The sequence below is a fragment of the Elephantulus edwardii genome, unplaced genomic scaffold (genome assembly GCF_000299155.1).
Source record: "Elephantulus edwardii isolate Elephantulus edwardi_28Jun2011 unplaced genomic scaffold, EleEdw1.0 scaffold00252, whole genome shotgun sequence".
NCBI lineage: Eukaryota > Metazoa > Chordata > Mammalia > Macroscelidea > Macroscelididae > Elephantulus > Elephantulus edwardii.
The window spans coordinates 96,589-114,573 of NW_006400002.1; the positions used below are offsets into that span (position 1 = coordinate 96,589).

A 17,985-nucleotide genomic window follows, 5' to 3' on the forward strand; every position below is an offset into this window, starting at 1 on the left:
AAATCCTGACAACAAGAGAGGCTGCCCAGGGACCTTGGAAATGGCACAAGTGTTGAACTGGAAGCAGGCCCTGGGGGTGGATTGTGGGCACATGCTCTACTGCAGCTGTTCCACTTTCACAGAGATAATCAGAGCCCTCCCCACTTGGACCTGATATAGAGCTCCTGGGGCCCCATACCTTGTGCTGGGACTACGGCAGAGATGGGGAAGATGCTGCTTTGGGCTGGTGAGTTACACAGACCCAACTCCCCCTTACCCTCTTCTTCTCTACATTTAGAGAGTCCTTTCCAGCAAGATCAGGGAGCAGAAACTGAGCACCTGGCGTCAACAAAGACAGGCTCTGTCTGGATCTTGTGCACCATGAATCTCTTTTCCTGGTCACGTACCATCCTCTTCAAGCTCCTGTGCTGTCAGGCTGTGGGAACTATTGGTCTCCTGCACATGCTCACTCTTCAGAGGGAGAAGAGGAACTTCCTTGTATATTTCAGAGAGCCCAGCAAATGAATCTTCCCACGTGTTGCTAGTTCCTCCCAAGGGAAATGACTGCCTGACATGTTTATTCATCTCTTTCCCTTCTTCTCTCTTTGGCCCCATAAATTATGTGCTACTTTATCGTAAGAGTAGGGAGCAGGCAGATATGATATAGGAGAATATCCCCAAGGGAGATGGAAATGTGTGGAAGATGATTGCAGGATCTAGATTAGCAGACATTTATACTTATATTCTAGAAAGGCCATTCATCATATTTATAAACATACTATTAATGATACTTATTAAAATATATTATCAAGCTAGAGAGCCCTGGTGGAATGGTGGTATGAACCCACTAGACATTCTGTAAAAGAAGTGACCTGGCCATCTGTGTCTGTAATGATTAGAGCCTAGGAACCCAGGAGGGACAGTTTTACTATGTTCTGTAGGGAACTATGGGTTGGAATTAGTTTAATGACAAATAATGACAAGAGTGAACCAAATGTAACCAACCAAACCAGTCACTGTGAAGTTAATTCTGAGTCATGACAACCCCATGCATACCAGAGTAGACCTGAGCTCTACAGGGTGTTCAGTTATCTCTTCAGAACAGAGCAGGGAAACCCTGCATGGTTCAAAATGGGGGAAGGTGTACACCAGGGATGTGTCCTGTCTCCATACCTTTTCAATCTATATGCAGCACAGATCATCTGGGAGGCTGGGCTCTATGAGGAGGAAGATGGCATCAGGATTGGAGAAAGACTCATCAACAATCTATGTTACACAGATGACACAACTCTGCTTGCTAAAACTGAGGTGAACCTGAAGCACTTGTTGCAGAAGGTCAAGGACTTCAGCCTTCAATACAGATTGAAGCTCAACATCAGGAAATCAAAGATTCTCACCACTGGGCTAATTGGCAGCATCATAATAGGCGATGAAGAGATTGAGATTGTTAACAGCTTTTAGTTTCCTTGGCTCCACAGTCAGCACTCTTGGTACCAGGAGCCAGGAAATTAAAAGACATATTGTGATGGTAAAGTCTGCTGTTAGGGACCTCTCCAAAATATTAAACATTTGATTAAGAGTAAAGTCAGATCTTGGCCAAAAATAACTGGATTGAGAATATTAATAAAACATATTTATTCAATTCTGCCTCTATGTTAGGTACTCCCACTTCAATAATCTCATTAATTTCTGACAACAAATTGTTAAAGTAGGTTTTATCGGCCAATGTTTGCTAGTAAGCAAGTTGGAGTTAAAAGAAACACAGTAAGGTGTTCAACATATTTTAGTTGGAGGTAGAAAATCTAGTCTTCAAATGTAGCAATGTCTGACTCAAAAGCCCATGCATACCCTTTCTAGTTTACTATTCAGAAGGTGATGGAGAACACAGCTCCAGGATTCAGGATTTGCCTACTTTCCACCAGCTCCATCACCCGAAGTAATTAAGGCAGAAACTGTGGAGAGAAAAAGCTGGACAGGATTCATCAAGAGTTGAGTGCTTTTCATTACCGTTGTTACCCAGCCAGGCAACAGGCCCATGATTTCTCTGTGAAGACTGGGCTGAATTGTAGACTTGCTACTTTTTTTAAAAAAAACAACTTTTTGTTTGTTTCTAAATTTACTTATTTCTATTGTGGTGAATGAAGTATAGCCAGAGTGCTCCTTAGAGGCAAGGATGGTGAAACTTGACCTCACATATTTTGGACATGTTGCTAGGAGAGGTTGTCTCTTGGAAAGGGACATCATACTTGGAAAGGTTGAGAAAAAATTATGTGGGAAAGAATAATTTTCTGGGACTTACTAGGTAAGCCTCTGGAATACGTTAGGGCTTTCAGTAAGAGAGGAAACCCCTCAACCAGATGTATTTAAACAATAAATACAGCACTGCGCTCCAGTGTGTCAGAGATGATGAGGATGGAACAGAATAGGACAGGGTTCAGATCTGTTATTTATAGGACTGCTATGGGTGTACTTGACTTGATGGAAGCTAACAACAAAAACAAATTGTAGTGAATATAAATATTATATGTGTCTGACACAAAAACCGTCATTTTAGCATTTTGTGTATGCATGTCAGAAACCTAATTAATCACTTTTATAATGTTATTGCTTGCTGTTTGACAGGTCTGGCTGTGCTACTGCAGCTGCAGCTTGGTGAGTATTGTGAAGCTTTCCTTCTGAGAAGGGAATTTTGACAACCAGCCGACTTAAGTATTCAAGCACTTGAGAGGGCTGGTTTCCAGCTTTTATAAGATAGTCAAAGCTGTCGCCCCTTTACCACCTCTGGTAGAGGCAGTTCTCTCCCTGCCTGATTCCAACATTCATATTCCTTTAAGTAAGGGGTAGGAATGAGGACTGCCAAGGGCCAGAATGACACTTATCATGATATAGAGTTGAGATCACATTAGGTGGTGGAAACAATTAACTGATCTTGAAAGACAGGCCCAGCAATCTTCTTCTAAAAAAGTAACAGTAAAAAAAAAAAAAGTAACAGTCTTGAGAATCCTGTATAGTTATCTCCTCGGCACACATGGGGTCACCATGAATCAGACTTAACAATAATTAATAATAATAATAAACTCATGTTGAGAATAATTAACTCTGCAGATCTTAAATATCTTCAGGAAAAAAGTTTCCCTTTTATTGTATGATTGTACTCACTTCTTGAGATGGGGAACACTTTTAGCTTGCAGTTTTACCTAATCAGTATGAGCCCAGAATTCTGTGTCCTCTCCACATTCCTGGTCCTTAGTACAAAGAACTGTATTCCCAGAGTATTTCTGCCATTCCTTTCCATTGAGCCCCTGGAGGAGCTCCAAGAGCTCCACATCATTTTTAACTCCCAGCCTCTGCTCTTCTCAACCAGGTACAGCAACGAAGCTAGTGTGTTACTTCACCAACTGGTCCCAGTACCGCCCAGACCCTGCCAAATACATGCCAGAGAATGTGGATCCCTGCCTGTGTACACATCTCATCTATGCCTTCGCCACTATGGCCAATAACAAGATCGCGCCCTATGAGTGGAATGATGATGTCCTCTACCCCCGGTTCCAGGCCCTTAAGCAACAGTGAGTACCTTGTTCTAGAATGTATGGGGAGTCCCAGGACAAAAACTCTGGGTAGACTCAAGACTAAAAACTAATATTGGGGATCATTTCCCCAGTGCTAAAGTTCACAGTATGGAAAGAATGACTTTGGGGTAGAGAATAGAACTGCCAAGGCACTTTGATAAAAAGGAAAATTTCTTTTCCTGAGAGATTTTTATCACCTAGAATTGTTGGTTTCATCACTCTAATCCATTTCCCTTCATCTCCCTGATAGATCTAAATTGTATTCCTTCCTATCGAGACTATGTCCCTCTGAGGTGGAGGTAGGGAGCAAGAAAAAGTCCAGAATGCCAGAGAAACTTTAAGGGAAAAAGATTCAAAAGCTGACTGTTCATTAGCTTCTGTTAATGAACTTTCTCAAGTAACTGCCTTTTTATTGAGAGTAGGATGGGAGGAGTGAACTCTATTTGGAATATTCCCTGTTTTCAAATAGATGGTACATTTGACACTTTTGAGAGGAGTTAGTAGTGGTGTTGGAGTGCAAGTTCTAGAGTCTTTGAGTCCATTTGCCCAAATGTCCACCATTCTATCCATGAGAGATAAGTTGCCCAGGTGGTTCAGAACTCAGATGTGGGTGCTCCCATCGGAATGGTTCACATAACAGCATAATGGTTAATTCTTTGAGGAACAGAGGGGGATCTCAAGTGGAGTTCTGTTCTTTTAGTGTTACAAACATGAGTCTGAGGAATAGCTACTTGGACTTCATGAGATGATTTCCCTATGCTTGGCTAAAATGGACTTCTCTTCTTTCTCATCAGTAATGAAAACTTGGTTACACTCCTGGCAATTGGTGGATGGAACTTCGGCACCCAGAAGTAAGAACTTTTCGTTTTATGGGGAGTTGGAGCCCAGGCTGATGCAAGAAGGAAGAACCTGAAGCTAGTTTGAAAGTGAAGAAAGGGGGAAGAGGATGAAAAGTATTATCAAATATCTCAGAAATGGGTCTGTAGGCGCTATGCTAGAAACTGGAGTAGACCTAGAACCAGAAAATGAGTGAGCAGAAAACAGTGTTTGGCTGATTACAGACATGCTCATTGTGAAGGAGTAGGGAGCTCTGGTGGCCTATCCTATAGGGAATTGCACTGCAAACTCAAAGGTAATGCCTTTCTGGTAGTTTGAATCTACCAGTGACTCCTTGGAAGGAAGACAGACAATTACTTCCTGTGCAATTAACAGATTATGAAAACCCACCAGAGGGTCAGTTATGAATCAGTTATGATGATTCAATATGACAATGCATTTTTATCTTGAAAAGGAAGTTGCTTAGAGCTGAGAATTTATCTCCAGTGCATAGCAGACAGGCCTAGAGGAGAAACAGTGCAGAGGAGTCATCTATGAGCACAATCTAACACATAACATCTGTTTGTTTTGAAGGCTTTAATGTATTTCATCAAGTGTTTATTGAATATGTCTTATGTGTCAAATATTATGTTAGATACCGAATATCTAAGCCAGAGGTACACAGGAATGAAAAAACTGTTGGATTCTGGAAAGACTAATCAACAACCTAATTTATACAGATGATAAAACCTCACTTGCTTATGGATACATAAAATATTTTTTAATTGATATTTTAATGAAAGTTTCTAAAGACTTTGGATTTCCACTCATTTCTTGTTGCACACTTTCCTCCATGCCCACTTCATTACCAGTTAGTTTTATTCTTTGGGGGAAAAAAATTAATTCATTGTTATACAGTTGTGTCCCTTTCCCTGACCCCCCCTCCCCTGGCCAAGTCCATTTACTATGCAGCTCCTATATCTGGATGCTTATCATGCAAATAATACCTAACCATATATTCCTTTTATACCGTTCAATCCCTTGTCTGTTTCAATGTCATGTACATTTTTTATCCCCTCTTTTATTAGTTTCCCCCTAACCCCCATGTCAGTCCTGTTTTATAACAGTGGCATTATGCAGTACTTGTCTTTTTGTGACTTAGATATTTCACTTAGCATAATGTCCTCTATGGTCACTCATTTGTAATATTTCATGAGTTCTTTATTTTTCAGTGCTGCATAATATTCCATTGTGTGAATACAACACAGCTTCTCCAGCCATTTGTTTGTTGATGGGCACTTGGGTTGTTTCCAACTCTTTGCTATTGTGAACAAAGCAGCAATAAACATGGGTGTGCATTTATCTGTTTGGGTGGCAGTTCTGGTTTCTTTAGGGTAAAATTCCAGTAGTGGAATTGCTGGGTCAAATGGTATTTGCATTTCCAACTTTTTGGGAAAGCAACTTACTGCCTTCCATAGAGGTGTAACAGCGAGTCACCAGAAAGATCACCAAGCCAATTAGCCGAATTAACAAAGTTTATTTCGAGTTCGAACCAGGGCTCCCGCATGCTGACACAGCAGCATCCAGCCGAGAGCCCCGAATTGATGTCTGCTCCTCCTTTTATACCTCTGCTACTCCCCTGCCCGACCGTACACACCATGATTGGCCATCCACAGTAGTTTGGGTATTTGTCCACCTTCAATTGGCTAGCCATAGCTCAGGGAAACAGTTTGGAAACCTATTTGAATCTTATAGGTTACTTCAGATACAGAAATGCAGAAAAATCAATCCCTTGTGCCCTTAAAAAGAAGAATAATTCCACTTTATGGCAGTTGATCAATCAAGATGGGATTTACCACAGGTGGGGGTTGTTTGTTCGCTAAAAACCACTCAAGCGGGTGGGGTGGGTTTAACTGTACTTTATAAGAAACTGAGTTGCTGATAACTGATCCTTTCAAGAGGTTGCACCATTTTACACTCCCCTCAACAGTGAATAAGTGTTCTAGTTTCTTCACAACCTCGCCAGCATTGTTTGCTGCTCTGTTGAATTTTGCTATTGTTACTGGAGTAAGATGATATCTCATAGTTGTTTTGATTTGCATCTCTCTTAGAGCTAAGGATTTTGAACAGGTCTCCATTTTTTCTTTTTCTTGCTGTGTACCATCAAATCAGATCCAATTGGCACAGGAGGAGATTGTCCCTCCTTCTCCAGAGGAGCATATGGTGGATTTGAACACTTTACCTTTGTGATTGTATCGCAGCTTCTTGCCACTAGGCCACCAGAGCTCCCTTGAACATTTCTTCATATGTTTGTTGACCATCTGAATGTCATCTTTGGTGAAGTGTCTATTCATATCCTGTGCCTATTTTGTGATTGGATTGTTTACCTTTATCTTTTTTGTGGCGGTATTCTATAAACTCTAGATAAGAAGTCCCTTATTACACATGGGTGGGTGACTAATCCATGGCCCTCAGGCCAGTTCTTAATTGGTTTTGGTCAAACATTCTTGTAGGTCGTATAGTCCTGGTGTGTCCACTTGCCGTACAGAGTCAACCTGTGGTTGCTGTGAAGGTGAACACTGTGACACTGATGTGTCAAATGAGATAATGGTTACCCATAGTGGACAGTGTTTGATGGGGCTCCCCGGTTAAAACAAGCTTGGAAGCAAGAGTGGCATCCACTTCCGTAAACAGCTTGTCTCCTGAAACCCTCTGAACCTGGAGAGAGGATGAAAGTCACACAAGGGTCGAGGACTTGTTCATAGGGTCGCTATGAATCGCCTATGACTCAACGGCACTTAACAACAACAATAACAACAGACATGTCATTACCAAATATTTTTTCCTAGTCTGTGGCTTCCTTTTTTATCCTTTTGGAGAAGTTTTTGGATGTGCAGATGCTAAAAGTTTTAACAGAACAAAAGATTCTTCAGAGAAAGTAACGTACTTGATTCCTCAGAGGACTGAACTACATTTCCCAGGATGCTTTGAGCCACGCGTTCCGGAAAAAAAGAACGACCGCGCGTTCCCAGGGCCCTCATTTCCGCCCGCGCCACGGCCCCAGTGTATTATGGGAAAGATATTGCGTTTGTTCACAGGCATTTAAGAGCACAGCGCCCAAAAGCTTCTTGGCAAACCGCGCGGCACAGGCCTGGGAAAAGGGTCAAGATGGCGAATGCGGAAGAAACTGCTTTGCCGGCTACGGCGGTCTCTCCTTCCCCGGTCTCTTTCAGCTTCAGCCGCACGTCCTCTCGGAGGCGTATGGTGGACCTTGAACACAGTAAGAGGACTGCCCCCGAGGAGAAGGATTTCTTGAGTACTGTGGAAGAGAGGGAGCTGCAGAGTGTGAAGCCTTCAGAAGGCGCCAAGGAACTTGTTATCCCTTTAATCCAGAATAGACACCACAGGCAGCTATTGACTAAAGCACCTGGACCGTCAACAGGTGCTGAGGCCTTGGCGGATGAGGCCTTGGCGGATGAGGCGCTTCTGTCCCAGGCAGCAGAGGAGCTCATTGAGGAATCCAGAAAGACTCTGGAGGAGAGAGAGAATGAGAACGTCAACGCCACGCTCACTATCCCTATGATCCCGAAAGAAGGCAACTCCAGTGGGGAAGGAGCAGGCAGCAAACTCCAGGCTGAAACGGTACCAGAGGAGGCAGATTATGAGACGGTACCTGTGGAGGCTTATGGACTGGCCATGCTTCGGGGTATGGGCTGGAAACCTGGTCAGGGCATTGGCCGTACCTTCAATCAAGTTGTGAAGCCTCGTGTCAGTGCGCTGAGGCCTAAGGGGTTAGGACTTGGTGCCAACCTGACTGAGGCCCAAGCCCTAGCCTGTACAGCCCCCCACCGAGTGCCTAAGCCGGATGAGGAACAAGAGAAGCTGAAAGAAGGTGAGCCTCAAGGACTGGTGCCTGGAAGAGCTGTAGTGGTTCGATCTGGCCCCCACCGAGGCATTTATGGGAAGGTAGAGGGCCTTGATCCTGACAATGCCCGAGCCATGGTTCGTCTGGCAGTGGGGAACCAAGTGGTGACTATTAGTGAATACTGCCTACTGCCTGTCTCACAGCAGGAGTTTGACAAGAACTTGCATTTAAGTCAGGTGAGAAAAACTTCCTCAGAGCAACAGAATGGAACAGCCTCATCTTTGAAGGCACTTCAGGAGAGGAAGCGGAAACGCCCTCCAGATCAACAAGATGGATTCACAGTTAAAAGTGCGAAAGCAAGCCCAAAGAAACAACACTGGTTACGCAGAGACCTGCGTGTGCGGTTTGTGGACAAGTTGCACAAAGGTGGCCAGTATTACAACACCAAGATGATAATTGAAGATGTCCTCAGCCCAGATACTTGTGTGTGTCGGACAGATGAAAACCAGATCCTAGAAGACCTGAGGGAAGACATGCTGGAAACCCTGATTCCCAAGGTCCGTGGCGAACGGGTAATGGTGGTGCTGGGACCCCAAGCTGGAAGGGTAGGACAGCTAATTGACTGGGACACAGAACGGAACCGAGCTTTGGTGCGGCTTCAGAGAGAGAATCAGTTGGTGGAGCTTCACTATGATGCTGTCTGCCAGTACATGGGTCCCAGCAACTCAGATGAAGACTGACCTGTGTATCTTTTCTGTTCTTCATACTGTTCCCAATGTGTACAATAAAAATAAAATAAAATAAAAAAATACTTGTCCTTTGAAACAACTATGAGAGACCATCTTAGTCCAGGAAAAAATAGCAAAATTCAACAGAGCAGCAAACATCAAATGCTGGAGAGGTTGCAGAGATACTGGGACCCTTATTCACTGTCTGTGGTAGGTAAAATGGAGTAACCACTCTGGAAGGCAGTATGGTGCTTTGTCAAAAAGTTGTAAACAGAAAAACCATTTGACCCAGCAATTCCACTATTGGGAATTTACCCTACAGAAACCAGAACTGCTGCCCAAGCAGATCTATGCACACCCATGTTTATTGCTGCTTTGTTCACAATAGCAAAGACTTGGAAACAACCCAAGTACCAATCAACAAAGGAATGGCTGGAGAAGCTGTGTTATATTCACACAATGGGATACTATGCAGCATTGAAAAACGAACTCACGAAATATACAGAATGGGTAACCCTGGAGGACATTATACTGAGTAAAATATCTCAGCCATAAAAGGACAAATACTTCATAATGCCACTGTTGTAAAGTGGGACTGACTTGGGGGATGGGGAGAAGAGGGAATAATGTATACTGCACTGAAACAGAATGAGGGAGAGAAAGGGATATGTGAGTAGGTATTATTGTCAAGACAAAAGTCCAGAATGAAAGCTGCATATGGAGTAGACTAACAATGAAATAATTTTTTTGTTTTATTTTTACTTTTCAAAGAGAAGCAAACTGGAGGGGAGGGGTGGGAAGGAAGGAAAGTGTGCAACAATGAGTGAATGAATGAATGGAAATCCAAAGTCTGTTAACTTTCATTAAAATTAATTTTAAAAATTTTTTTCCCTCTGGGGGAAAAAAAACCCAACAGCAAAACTATTGGAGTCTTAAAGGATGTAATGTGCTCCTCTATTTCAATAACTGAAGAAAAGGTGTGTTAGAGCATAATGTCAGCTGGAAGAATTCCAGCAGTCTCCTCCCGTGTGATTAACTACCTCTGAAAATCCACCAGAGGATCAACTATGGGTCAGTTCTGACTCAACGCTGAATAGCACAGAGTGAGACAAAAACAAATTAATAAAAATACCAGGAAGTTTAAAAAGGTTATATAAAAGAACCCCAGGCAGTTTCCTATCTAGTTAGGGAGTCAAATCTACATACATGTAACTGAATCCTGTAATGAGTGAGTGCTACAGTGGCATATGGAAAATGGATTAAAAAGTTTATGAGAATGCCATGCTAAATTCTGCATAGGCCAGAAGTTTAAAATAAGAACTACCATTTGAAAAGGGCAGTGAATAGTGAGCAGAATTCTGTCAGAAAGATTGGAAAAGACATTTAAGGAGAAGAAAACCACATGAGCAGACACAGAGGTGCAAGAACATAAGGAAATGTTCCCAGGAATCCTGAATGTAAGTAGCTGTAATTATCATAAAGTCAGGAGAGAAGGAAGAGGGAGGGAAGGGTTGTAATGACACATGTTTTGAGAGAAACTGGGTTTGAAGATACAGTTCTGCTTGCCCTATTACTGAATTATGATGCCCTTCCTGAAGGGACTTGGGAATTCATAGTTACATTGGAAAGTAACTTGTCACTTGGTGGCACTAAAATAGTAGAGGAATGTTTGCAATCACCTCAAGGCCTATTTTATAGACTGGGAGGATTTTTATGACATCAGACACTCAGAGTAGCTCGTGGAGATGAAACTGGCTTTCTAAGAACAGGAATGGGTAGTGATTGCTCTTTCTCTTAGAGCCTGAGTTACACCAAATCCACATGGGAGGGGACAAATGTGGTGCCACATGAATAAGGACCATACCTTCTCCAGGTTTACCACCATGGTGGCCACAGCTGCCAACCGGAAGATTTTTATTGACTCTGTGGTTGAGTATCTTCGGCTACATGGGTTCGATGGCATTGACCTTGACTTTGAGTACCCTGGCTCCCGGGGAAGTCCACCCGAGGATAAGCAACGTTTTACCATTCTGATTGAGGTAAGGACCAACAGATACAGTTAACAAAGTCAGGAGGTCTGGGGATCCCCCACTCCTGACTGGCTATTTCCCCAGGAAAGGAGAAAGGGAGGTAAGAAAGCCAATTTTAACATGTCAGACACTCTTTTAGGCACTATGCATATATGGTTCTATTTCTGAGTGTTGAAAAACTGTCAAATCATACAGAAATAATTTGCCCAAGAGTTCCTGGGTGGTACAAATAGTAACATGCTTGACTACTAGCTGGAAGGTTGATAGATCAAACCTACTCAGAAGCACCTCAGAAGAAGTGCTAGTTTACTGGCTTCTGAGAGGCCATAGCCCAGAAAATCCCATGGGATAGTTTTATCATCGTATGATGTCATGAGTTAGAATTGACTCAAGAGTAACTAACAACAAAATTTGTCCCCAAACCATAATTGGAAGGTAATAGAGGTCTCAAAAACATCTCTCTCTTTAAGATTCTGCTTCAATGAGGAAGCACAGAAAAAGATTGCAGAAAATTTGGGTCCCAAGCTTTAGCTCATTCACATGTAAGTCTAGTACGCAGACAGAAGCAAGGAGAGTTACCCCACCATGTGTTACTATATTTAACAATATTTGGGTTATTTAGAAGCAGTATGTTTTCCATATGGTCAACACTAACCATAATTTTGATATTATTCTATATTTTGGTGGCTAGTGATGCTCAGTGATAGTATTCTCACCTTCTGTGTGAAGCACAGTCTCAGTTTCTTGTCATTATACCTCACGTGTGCTCTGGTGATACAGTTTGTAGTGAGTTGTGTTGCTAAACCAAAGGCTGCACCTTTCCAGTGATTCAAATCCCCCAGGCCCTCTTGGGAGAAAAGATGGATAGCCTCCTTCTTTTGCAATTTGCAGTCTTGGAAACCCAGTGGAGAGTCACTATGAGCCATGACCAACTTGATGGCATTGAGTGAGTTTTTCAGTTTACCTCACATGCAGTTGTCACCAGCTGTCACTGGAGGTTTACGTGTTGCCATGACACCAAAACAGGCTCAGCAGACTTTTCAGACTAAGATGGCTTAGGAAGGAAAGCTTAGCAATCTACTTGTCAAAAGATGCTAGTGAAAACCCTGTGGATCACAACAATGTGATCTGCAACCAATCTTGGAGTCGGTCCAGGATTAGGAAGGTTTTTGTTCTGGTGGATGTGTAGTTTTGAGTTTGGAGCTGACTTGACGGCAACTACGAATAGCAACAACCCTATCATTTGTTGCAGGAAATGTTGGAAGCTTTTGAAGCTGAAGCCCGAGCCACAGGACGCCATCGTCTGCTAATCTCTGCAGCTGTATCTGCAGGCAAAGGAACCATTGATGCTGGCTATGAAATTGCCAAGATTGGAGCGTGAGTCAGGCAGCCAACACTCTTAAGGCCTAAGTAACAGATCTGATTTTGAGTAGGATTTAGATCTGTGCCACTCGGGGTCTCAGTGAGATGAAATTGACAGTCTGTAATTTTTGCCTAGTGGTTGTAGGTTTTCTCCCATTTCTTCTCCTTAATTCTCTAATTGGCATCCAGTGTGTCTGTTGTTGGACCTAGATGATATTTTGTATGTGGCTTGAGGCTCTCCAGTGGGCTGGCTTGAGTGCCTATGGCTCCAGCTACTGGGCTGACCTTTAGAGAAAGGAAGCATTATTACCCCCTGTAAAGGTATGGACATATGTGGGAGTACAAGGAGCAGAGAGTCGGAAAGAGTTCTTCACTGTGTCAATCAAACCTTTTGCAAATGGCTATCCAAATAGTTATGAGTCAGTCTGAGTTTGCTCATGTTGCCCTAGTTTGTGTTCCTGGCATTGTTCTCTTAGGGAATTTCTTAGGCTGCAGCCTCTCACTAGGACATAGAAGGCTGGAAAGAGACCAAAGTATTCTCCAAAGTCTTCCAACAATCTGCCAATCTGCTGAGCTATCTTCAGCATGAGAAGCCAGAGGAACGTCTGAGGTCACACAGCTTCACCAGGCAGTTCTCAAGGTAGCCTCACTGAAGTGCTCTATGACCATGTGCTGGCTTGGATGCCCACAGTGACTGGTTAGAGGGTTCCAGAAACAGTGAAGTTATTTTTCCTGGAAGAGAGTTAGTTAATTGTTTCTGGTTGAGGGCTGATTTAACAGATAGTGAACATGTTCTGCAAAATAGCCTTCTAAAACAATAGAGTATAAGGAGTCTCTATAAATAAGTATAAGAGCATAGACTAGATTTTTGTCCCTGAATAAAGATGGAGAATCATTTTTGCAAATCAAATAAGGCAGGAAACTTCCACAGCTCAATTGTTAGACTGTGAGCTACAGCACAGTTGTTTTAAATGCCCTATAGGTGGTTAGTTTAAAAAACAAAAAAATTCAGCAAAGGCCACATAAAAATCTTCAATTCATTTTTGGGAATGTATGTTATACCAATGGTTTTAAAGCTTTTAAATGAAGCTATTTTAAAATTCCTCTTCAAAGAAAACATTTGACACATTGCTAAAATAAAAAAGAAAAAAATGAAGGTGTTCTGTTGAAGTGAGAATGGAAAGGAATGAGGAATAGTCCACTATCCTCATTCGTCCATTTACTTGCAGGTTTCTAGAATTCTATGGAGCATAGTTGGAAAAAAAAATAGATATGCCATGTGGAGCTCTGGTGGCCTACGGGCAAGAAGCTGCACCGCAATCCCAAAGCCATGCAATTCAAGGCCACCAACTGCTCTGAGCGAGAAGGATGGACAAGCTCTTCCCGTATGATTAACTGCCTCTGAAAACCCAGCAGAGGCTCAGCTCTGGGTTGGTTCTGATTCTGTGGTACACAACATCAACAACAATGTGCCATAGACAATCCCCTGGGTCCCCGAGAAACATTTTAGCCCCAGCTGTAGCCTCATCCACAGTTTTAACTTCCATCTGCAAGCATGATCATAGTCAAAGATACTCTCTCTGTTCTACATCTGCTGTTCATCCCTCCTGTGCTGTTCTCTTACCAGACTCCTGGACTTCATCAGTGTGATGACCTATGACTTTCATGGAGGTTGGGATACTGCCACAGGACACAACAGTCCCCTGCACCAAGGTTCTACTGACCATGGGGACTTTATCTACTTCAACACTGTAAGGCAGGGACTATATGTTACTACTGGGAAACAGGCATGGAGCAGCGGGGGGAGGTGGAGCACAAATGGCTTTGAATCTGAAGCTGTGTATTCTCCCAGGAATTTGCTATGAAATACTGGCAAGATAATGGGGTTCCTGCTGAGAAGCTCATCATGGGCTTCCCCACCTATGGACGGACCATGCGCCTCACTTCCTTAGATGTGTCTGTGGGAGCACCCATCTCAGGACCAGGGTCTGTGGGGCCTTACACTCGGGAAGCTGGTTTCTGGGCCTACTATGAGGTAACTACCCTTAGCAAAGGCTGCAGTAGACATACAGGTTGCTTGGGGAATAGGGTTAGATAACATTTGACTCTTTCCTATCTTAAGCTAGTATTTCTCTGTCTGTTCTAAACATTCTCCAGGGATTTATGGAATCCTCTTGGAAATGAAAAAGTTTAATGAATTATAGGAGAGGTACTCCTTTTAGGAATGGTAATCTAAGTCTCAAGTCAAAATGTAAAACTTTTTAAATGGCTTCTTTAAAATTTTAAGACTAGATATGTGTTGGGGAAATGAGAACTTTTCTGTGAGTTCTCTATAGTACTCAAGCTATTTTTACTTAATTATGTCCAACAAAATTTATTGGGTCCTGTGTATGTCAGACACTGTGATGGGCACTTCATATAAAGTCAAATAAAACGTAGTGCCTCCTCTAATGGGAAATCATGTCACTAATGGACCATGACAGGTGGAGACTACCTAAAGTGAGAAGGGTGATATAAAAATGATTGTCTGGAATTTTTCTGTTATATTTCAGCGTATATGGATTATTTTTTATAAAAACATCCCTGTAGTTAGTTATAACAACAAAGCTCCCATTTTTTGGTAAGCCCTATTTACTTTCATCGGTATGTCTACAAGTCTACACTGTATGCTGATGTACTTTTGGAACCTTCTAATATGCTCCACTTAGTTGTTGTTGATTGCTGTCGAGTTCAGCATGACCTTTCAAAGTTCATAGAGTTTCCAGAGGCATGTTGTTTAGGAAGTGGATGCCACTCCTGCTTCCTAACCTGTCTTAAACTAGGAGCTCCACCAAACACTGTTCACTATGGATAACAGTTTAGCTGCCATTATTATCTAAATGACAATGAAGCTGAAAATCACATAATTTTATCAGCACACATTAGAAACACATGTAGTTTTGTCATGGCTGTTTTTTTTTAATTTAAAAATGCTCAAGAGCATTTAAGAAGTCAAAAGGATCAAAAATATCTAGGTTTAATAAAGCTTACAGTGTGTGATATCCATCTACATCTCCATTGTTTCAGCTTTAACTTCATTAGGGCCACTGTTGTGCCCTGGAGTTACTCTCAGATTGAGACAATTTTAACTTTCAGTGTTTATAAAGGCTATGGTAGTAATGATGAAAATAACACTTCCAACAATAGTCGTTATTATTTCAAAGCACAGCATTGTATAGTTGTTACTCAAAGCCACCTAAGCTAATCCAAAAACCAACATTGTAAATCCAGCTAATAAAAAGTAGAATTTGCACATTTTATGAGACAGTGGGTCCTCCACAATGATCTACCCCCTGCTCTAAAAGTTATCATCCTGAGCCAGCACCATGGCAAATGCGATATTAAAAGCAGCACCTCAATAATGGCAATAGCAACACTAAGACAAGAAGAAATTGGCTGATATTTTTATACTCACCAATTTTGTCAACTTTTCTGGTGTTTTAGTTACAATATTGTGGTAATTAGTGTTTATGAACCTGTAGCAAGAACTTTTTTTAATAAAATTTTTTATTTTAATTATGATTTTAATGAAAGTTTACAGAACAGTTAGATTTTCATTCATTCTTTGTTGCACATTTTACCTCCTCTTCCCCCTTCTTACAGTTCACTTTTTAAAATATTCATTCATTGTTGGGCAATTACTACCCATGCCTCATCCCAGTCCTCTTTGCAATGTACCTCTTATTCTGGGCTGTTGTTGTACATATAATGCCTAATCATACATTCCTTTTAAACATTTTTTCTTTCATCTGTTCTAGCCACTCTTATTCTATTCTTCTCCCAACCCCCTATGTCAGACCTGGTTTATAACGGTGGTGCTATGCAGTATTTGTACTTTTGTGACCAAAATTTTTCACTCAGCATAATATCCTCAATGGTCACCCATCTTGTGTAATGTTTTATGAGTTCATTGTTTTTCAGTGCTGTGTAGTAGTCCTTTGTATGAATATAGCATGTTTTTTTCTATCCCTTTGTTTATTGATGGGCATTTGGGTTGCTTCCATCTCTTTGCTATTGTAAATAAAGCAGCAATAAACATTGGTGTGCATATATCTGTTTGGATAGTGGTTCTGGTTTTGTTAGGGTATATCCCCAGTAGTGGATGTGCTGGACCAAATGGCATTTTGATTTCCAGCTTTTTGAGAAAGCACCAAATTGCCTTCCATAATGGTTGCACCATCTTACCCTCCCACAAGCAGTGAATAAAGGTTCAAATCTCTCCACAACCTTTCCAGCATTTGTTGTTTGCTTCTCTGTTGAACTTTGATATTGTTGCTGGGGTGAAATGATATCTCATAGTTATTTTGATTTGCATCTCTGATTTTGAACATGTCTTCATGTGTTTGTTTGCCATCTGAATGTCTTCTTTGTTGAAGTATCTATTCATATTCTGTAGCAAGAACTTGAAAAAGATTTATTTTTTGTGTGTGATTTGAGTGAATGTTTACAGAACAAATGGGGTTTTTATTCAACTGTTCATACACATTTTGTTTCATTACATCGGTTACATGTACCATGTAACAACACCCTTTCCATTTCCTTTCTATGTTTACTGTTTCTAGTCATCCTTCTTCCCAGCCCTCTGAGCGTTATTCCTGGGCATATGTCATATTTTTGATCTTGTCTGTTTGATTCCTCCAAGAGGTGTCTTTCTCTGTGGTATTATTATTTTCCTATAGGCCTGTCTATTGCTTGACTAAAAGTTGAGTCACCAAGATGAGTTCAAATGCCAGATTCAAAGGGTCTTAATCTCAAGGGTTCCACCAGTCTATCAGATCAGTAATTTTGTCTTTTTACATGATTTTTCATTTTGGTCCACATAGTTTCTCCTACTCTACATAGAATCCTCTAGTATGGTCCCTTTCAGAGTAGTCAGCAGAAGTAGCCAGGCTCCAGCTAGCTCTTCTGGTCTCCTGGGTCGGAGAAGTTGTGGTTCATTAGTCTACTGGACTACTTATTTCTGTGTGTCTAACAACATTTTTTTTTGTATGAAGTAGTAATTAAAGGAAAAGAAGGAAAAATATAAAAAACTCATAGCGTGAGTCACACGGCACATAACAACAACCACAACATATTCTAAGTAATCTTACATTTGTGCACCTTACAACAATATCTATCACATATTATTCTATGATTAAATGTGGGAAGGTGAATATAAAATTTATTAATAAACCAAATGCTATATCAGGATATGAGGGAGGCTTTATACAAGCTGGAATTCACCCTGTGGCACTAAGGCATTCTCTAAGAGTGAACATTGTTCTTAGTTTTTATTTACTGAATGCCACCCTCTTGAGATAAGCATATAGTAAACCATAGAGAAGAACTTGGCCTTATCTGTGAAAGACTTCCCCATGATCCCTTGTTTTTGTTTAATACTACCTTGTGATTTTTCTTTGTTTACCTTCCTTATGATTCTCAATAAATACTCAGAGAGGCATGGCTTGAAGCCTTCAGTCACGGAACTGCTGGCCACCTGTTTTTTATGCTGTCTGTTCTATCTCATTCTTGGTAGTCTGTCTCATTATTAATAATTAGCATCAGGATGGATGGCGAAGAGATTGAGATTGTTTACCGCTTCAGTTTGCTCAGCTCCA

At 41.5% G+C, this 17,985-nt stretch overlaps 2 protein-coding genes across 2 annotated transcripts in view; both read left to right on the forward strand.

The window, feature by feature from the left end:
- The first annotated feature begins 210 nt into the window (after positions 1 to 210).
- Positions 211 to 17,985, forward strand: part of LOC102865081 (acidic mammalian chitinase-like) — a 28,969-nt gene continuing 11,194 nt past the window's right edge. Inside the window, exons 1-8 of the mRNA XM_006899345.1 lie at positions 211 to 226; positions 2,602 to 2,631; positions 3,344 to 3,545; positions 4,343 to 4,399; positions 10,831 to 10,996; positions 12,240 to 12,364; positions 13,977 to 14,100; positions 14,202 to 14,384. Of these exons, the coding sequence (XP_006899407.1) occupies positions 211 to 226; positions 2,602 to 2,631; positions 3,344 to 3,545; positions 4,343 to 4,399; positions 10,831 to 10,996; positions 12,240 to 12,364; positions 13,977 to 14,100; positions 14,202 to 14,384 (903 nt within the window). The remainder of the gene's footprint in view (positions 227 to 2,601; positions 2,632 to 3,343; positions 3,546 to 4,342; positions 4,400 to 10,830; positions 10,997 to 12,239; positions 12,365 to 13,976; positions 14,101 to 14,201; positions 14,385 to 17,985) is intronic.
- Positions 7,533 to 8,969, forward strand: LOC102872520 (G patch domain and KOW motifs-containing protein-like). Its single transcript, XM_006899284.1, has one exon. The coding sequence runs from the start codon at positions 7,533 to 7,535 to the stop codon at positions 8,967 to 8,969; it is 1,437 nt and encodes a 478-aa protein (XP_006899346.1).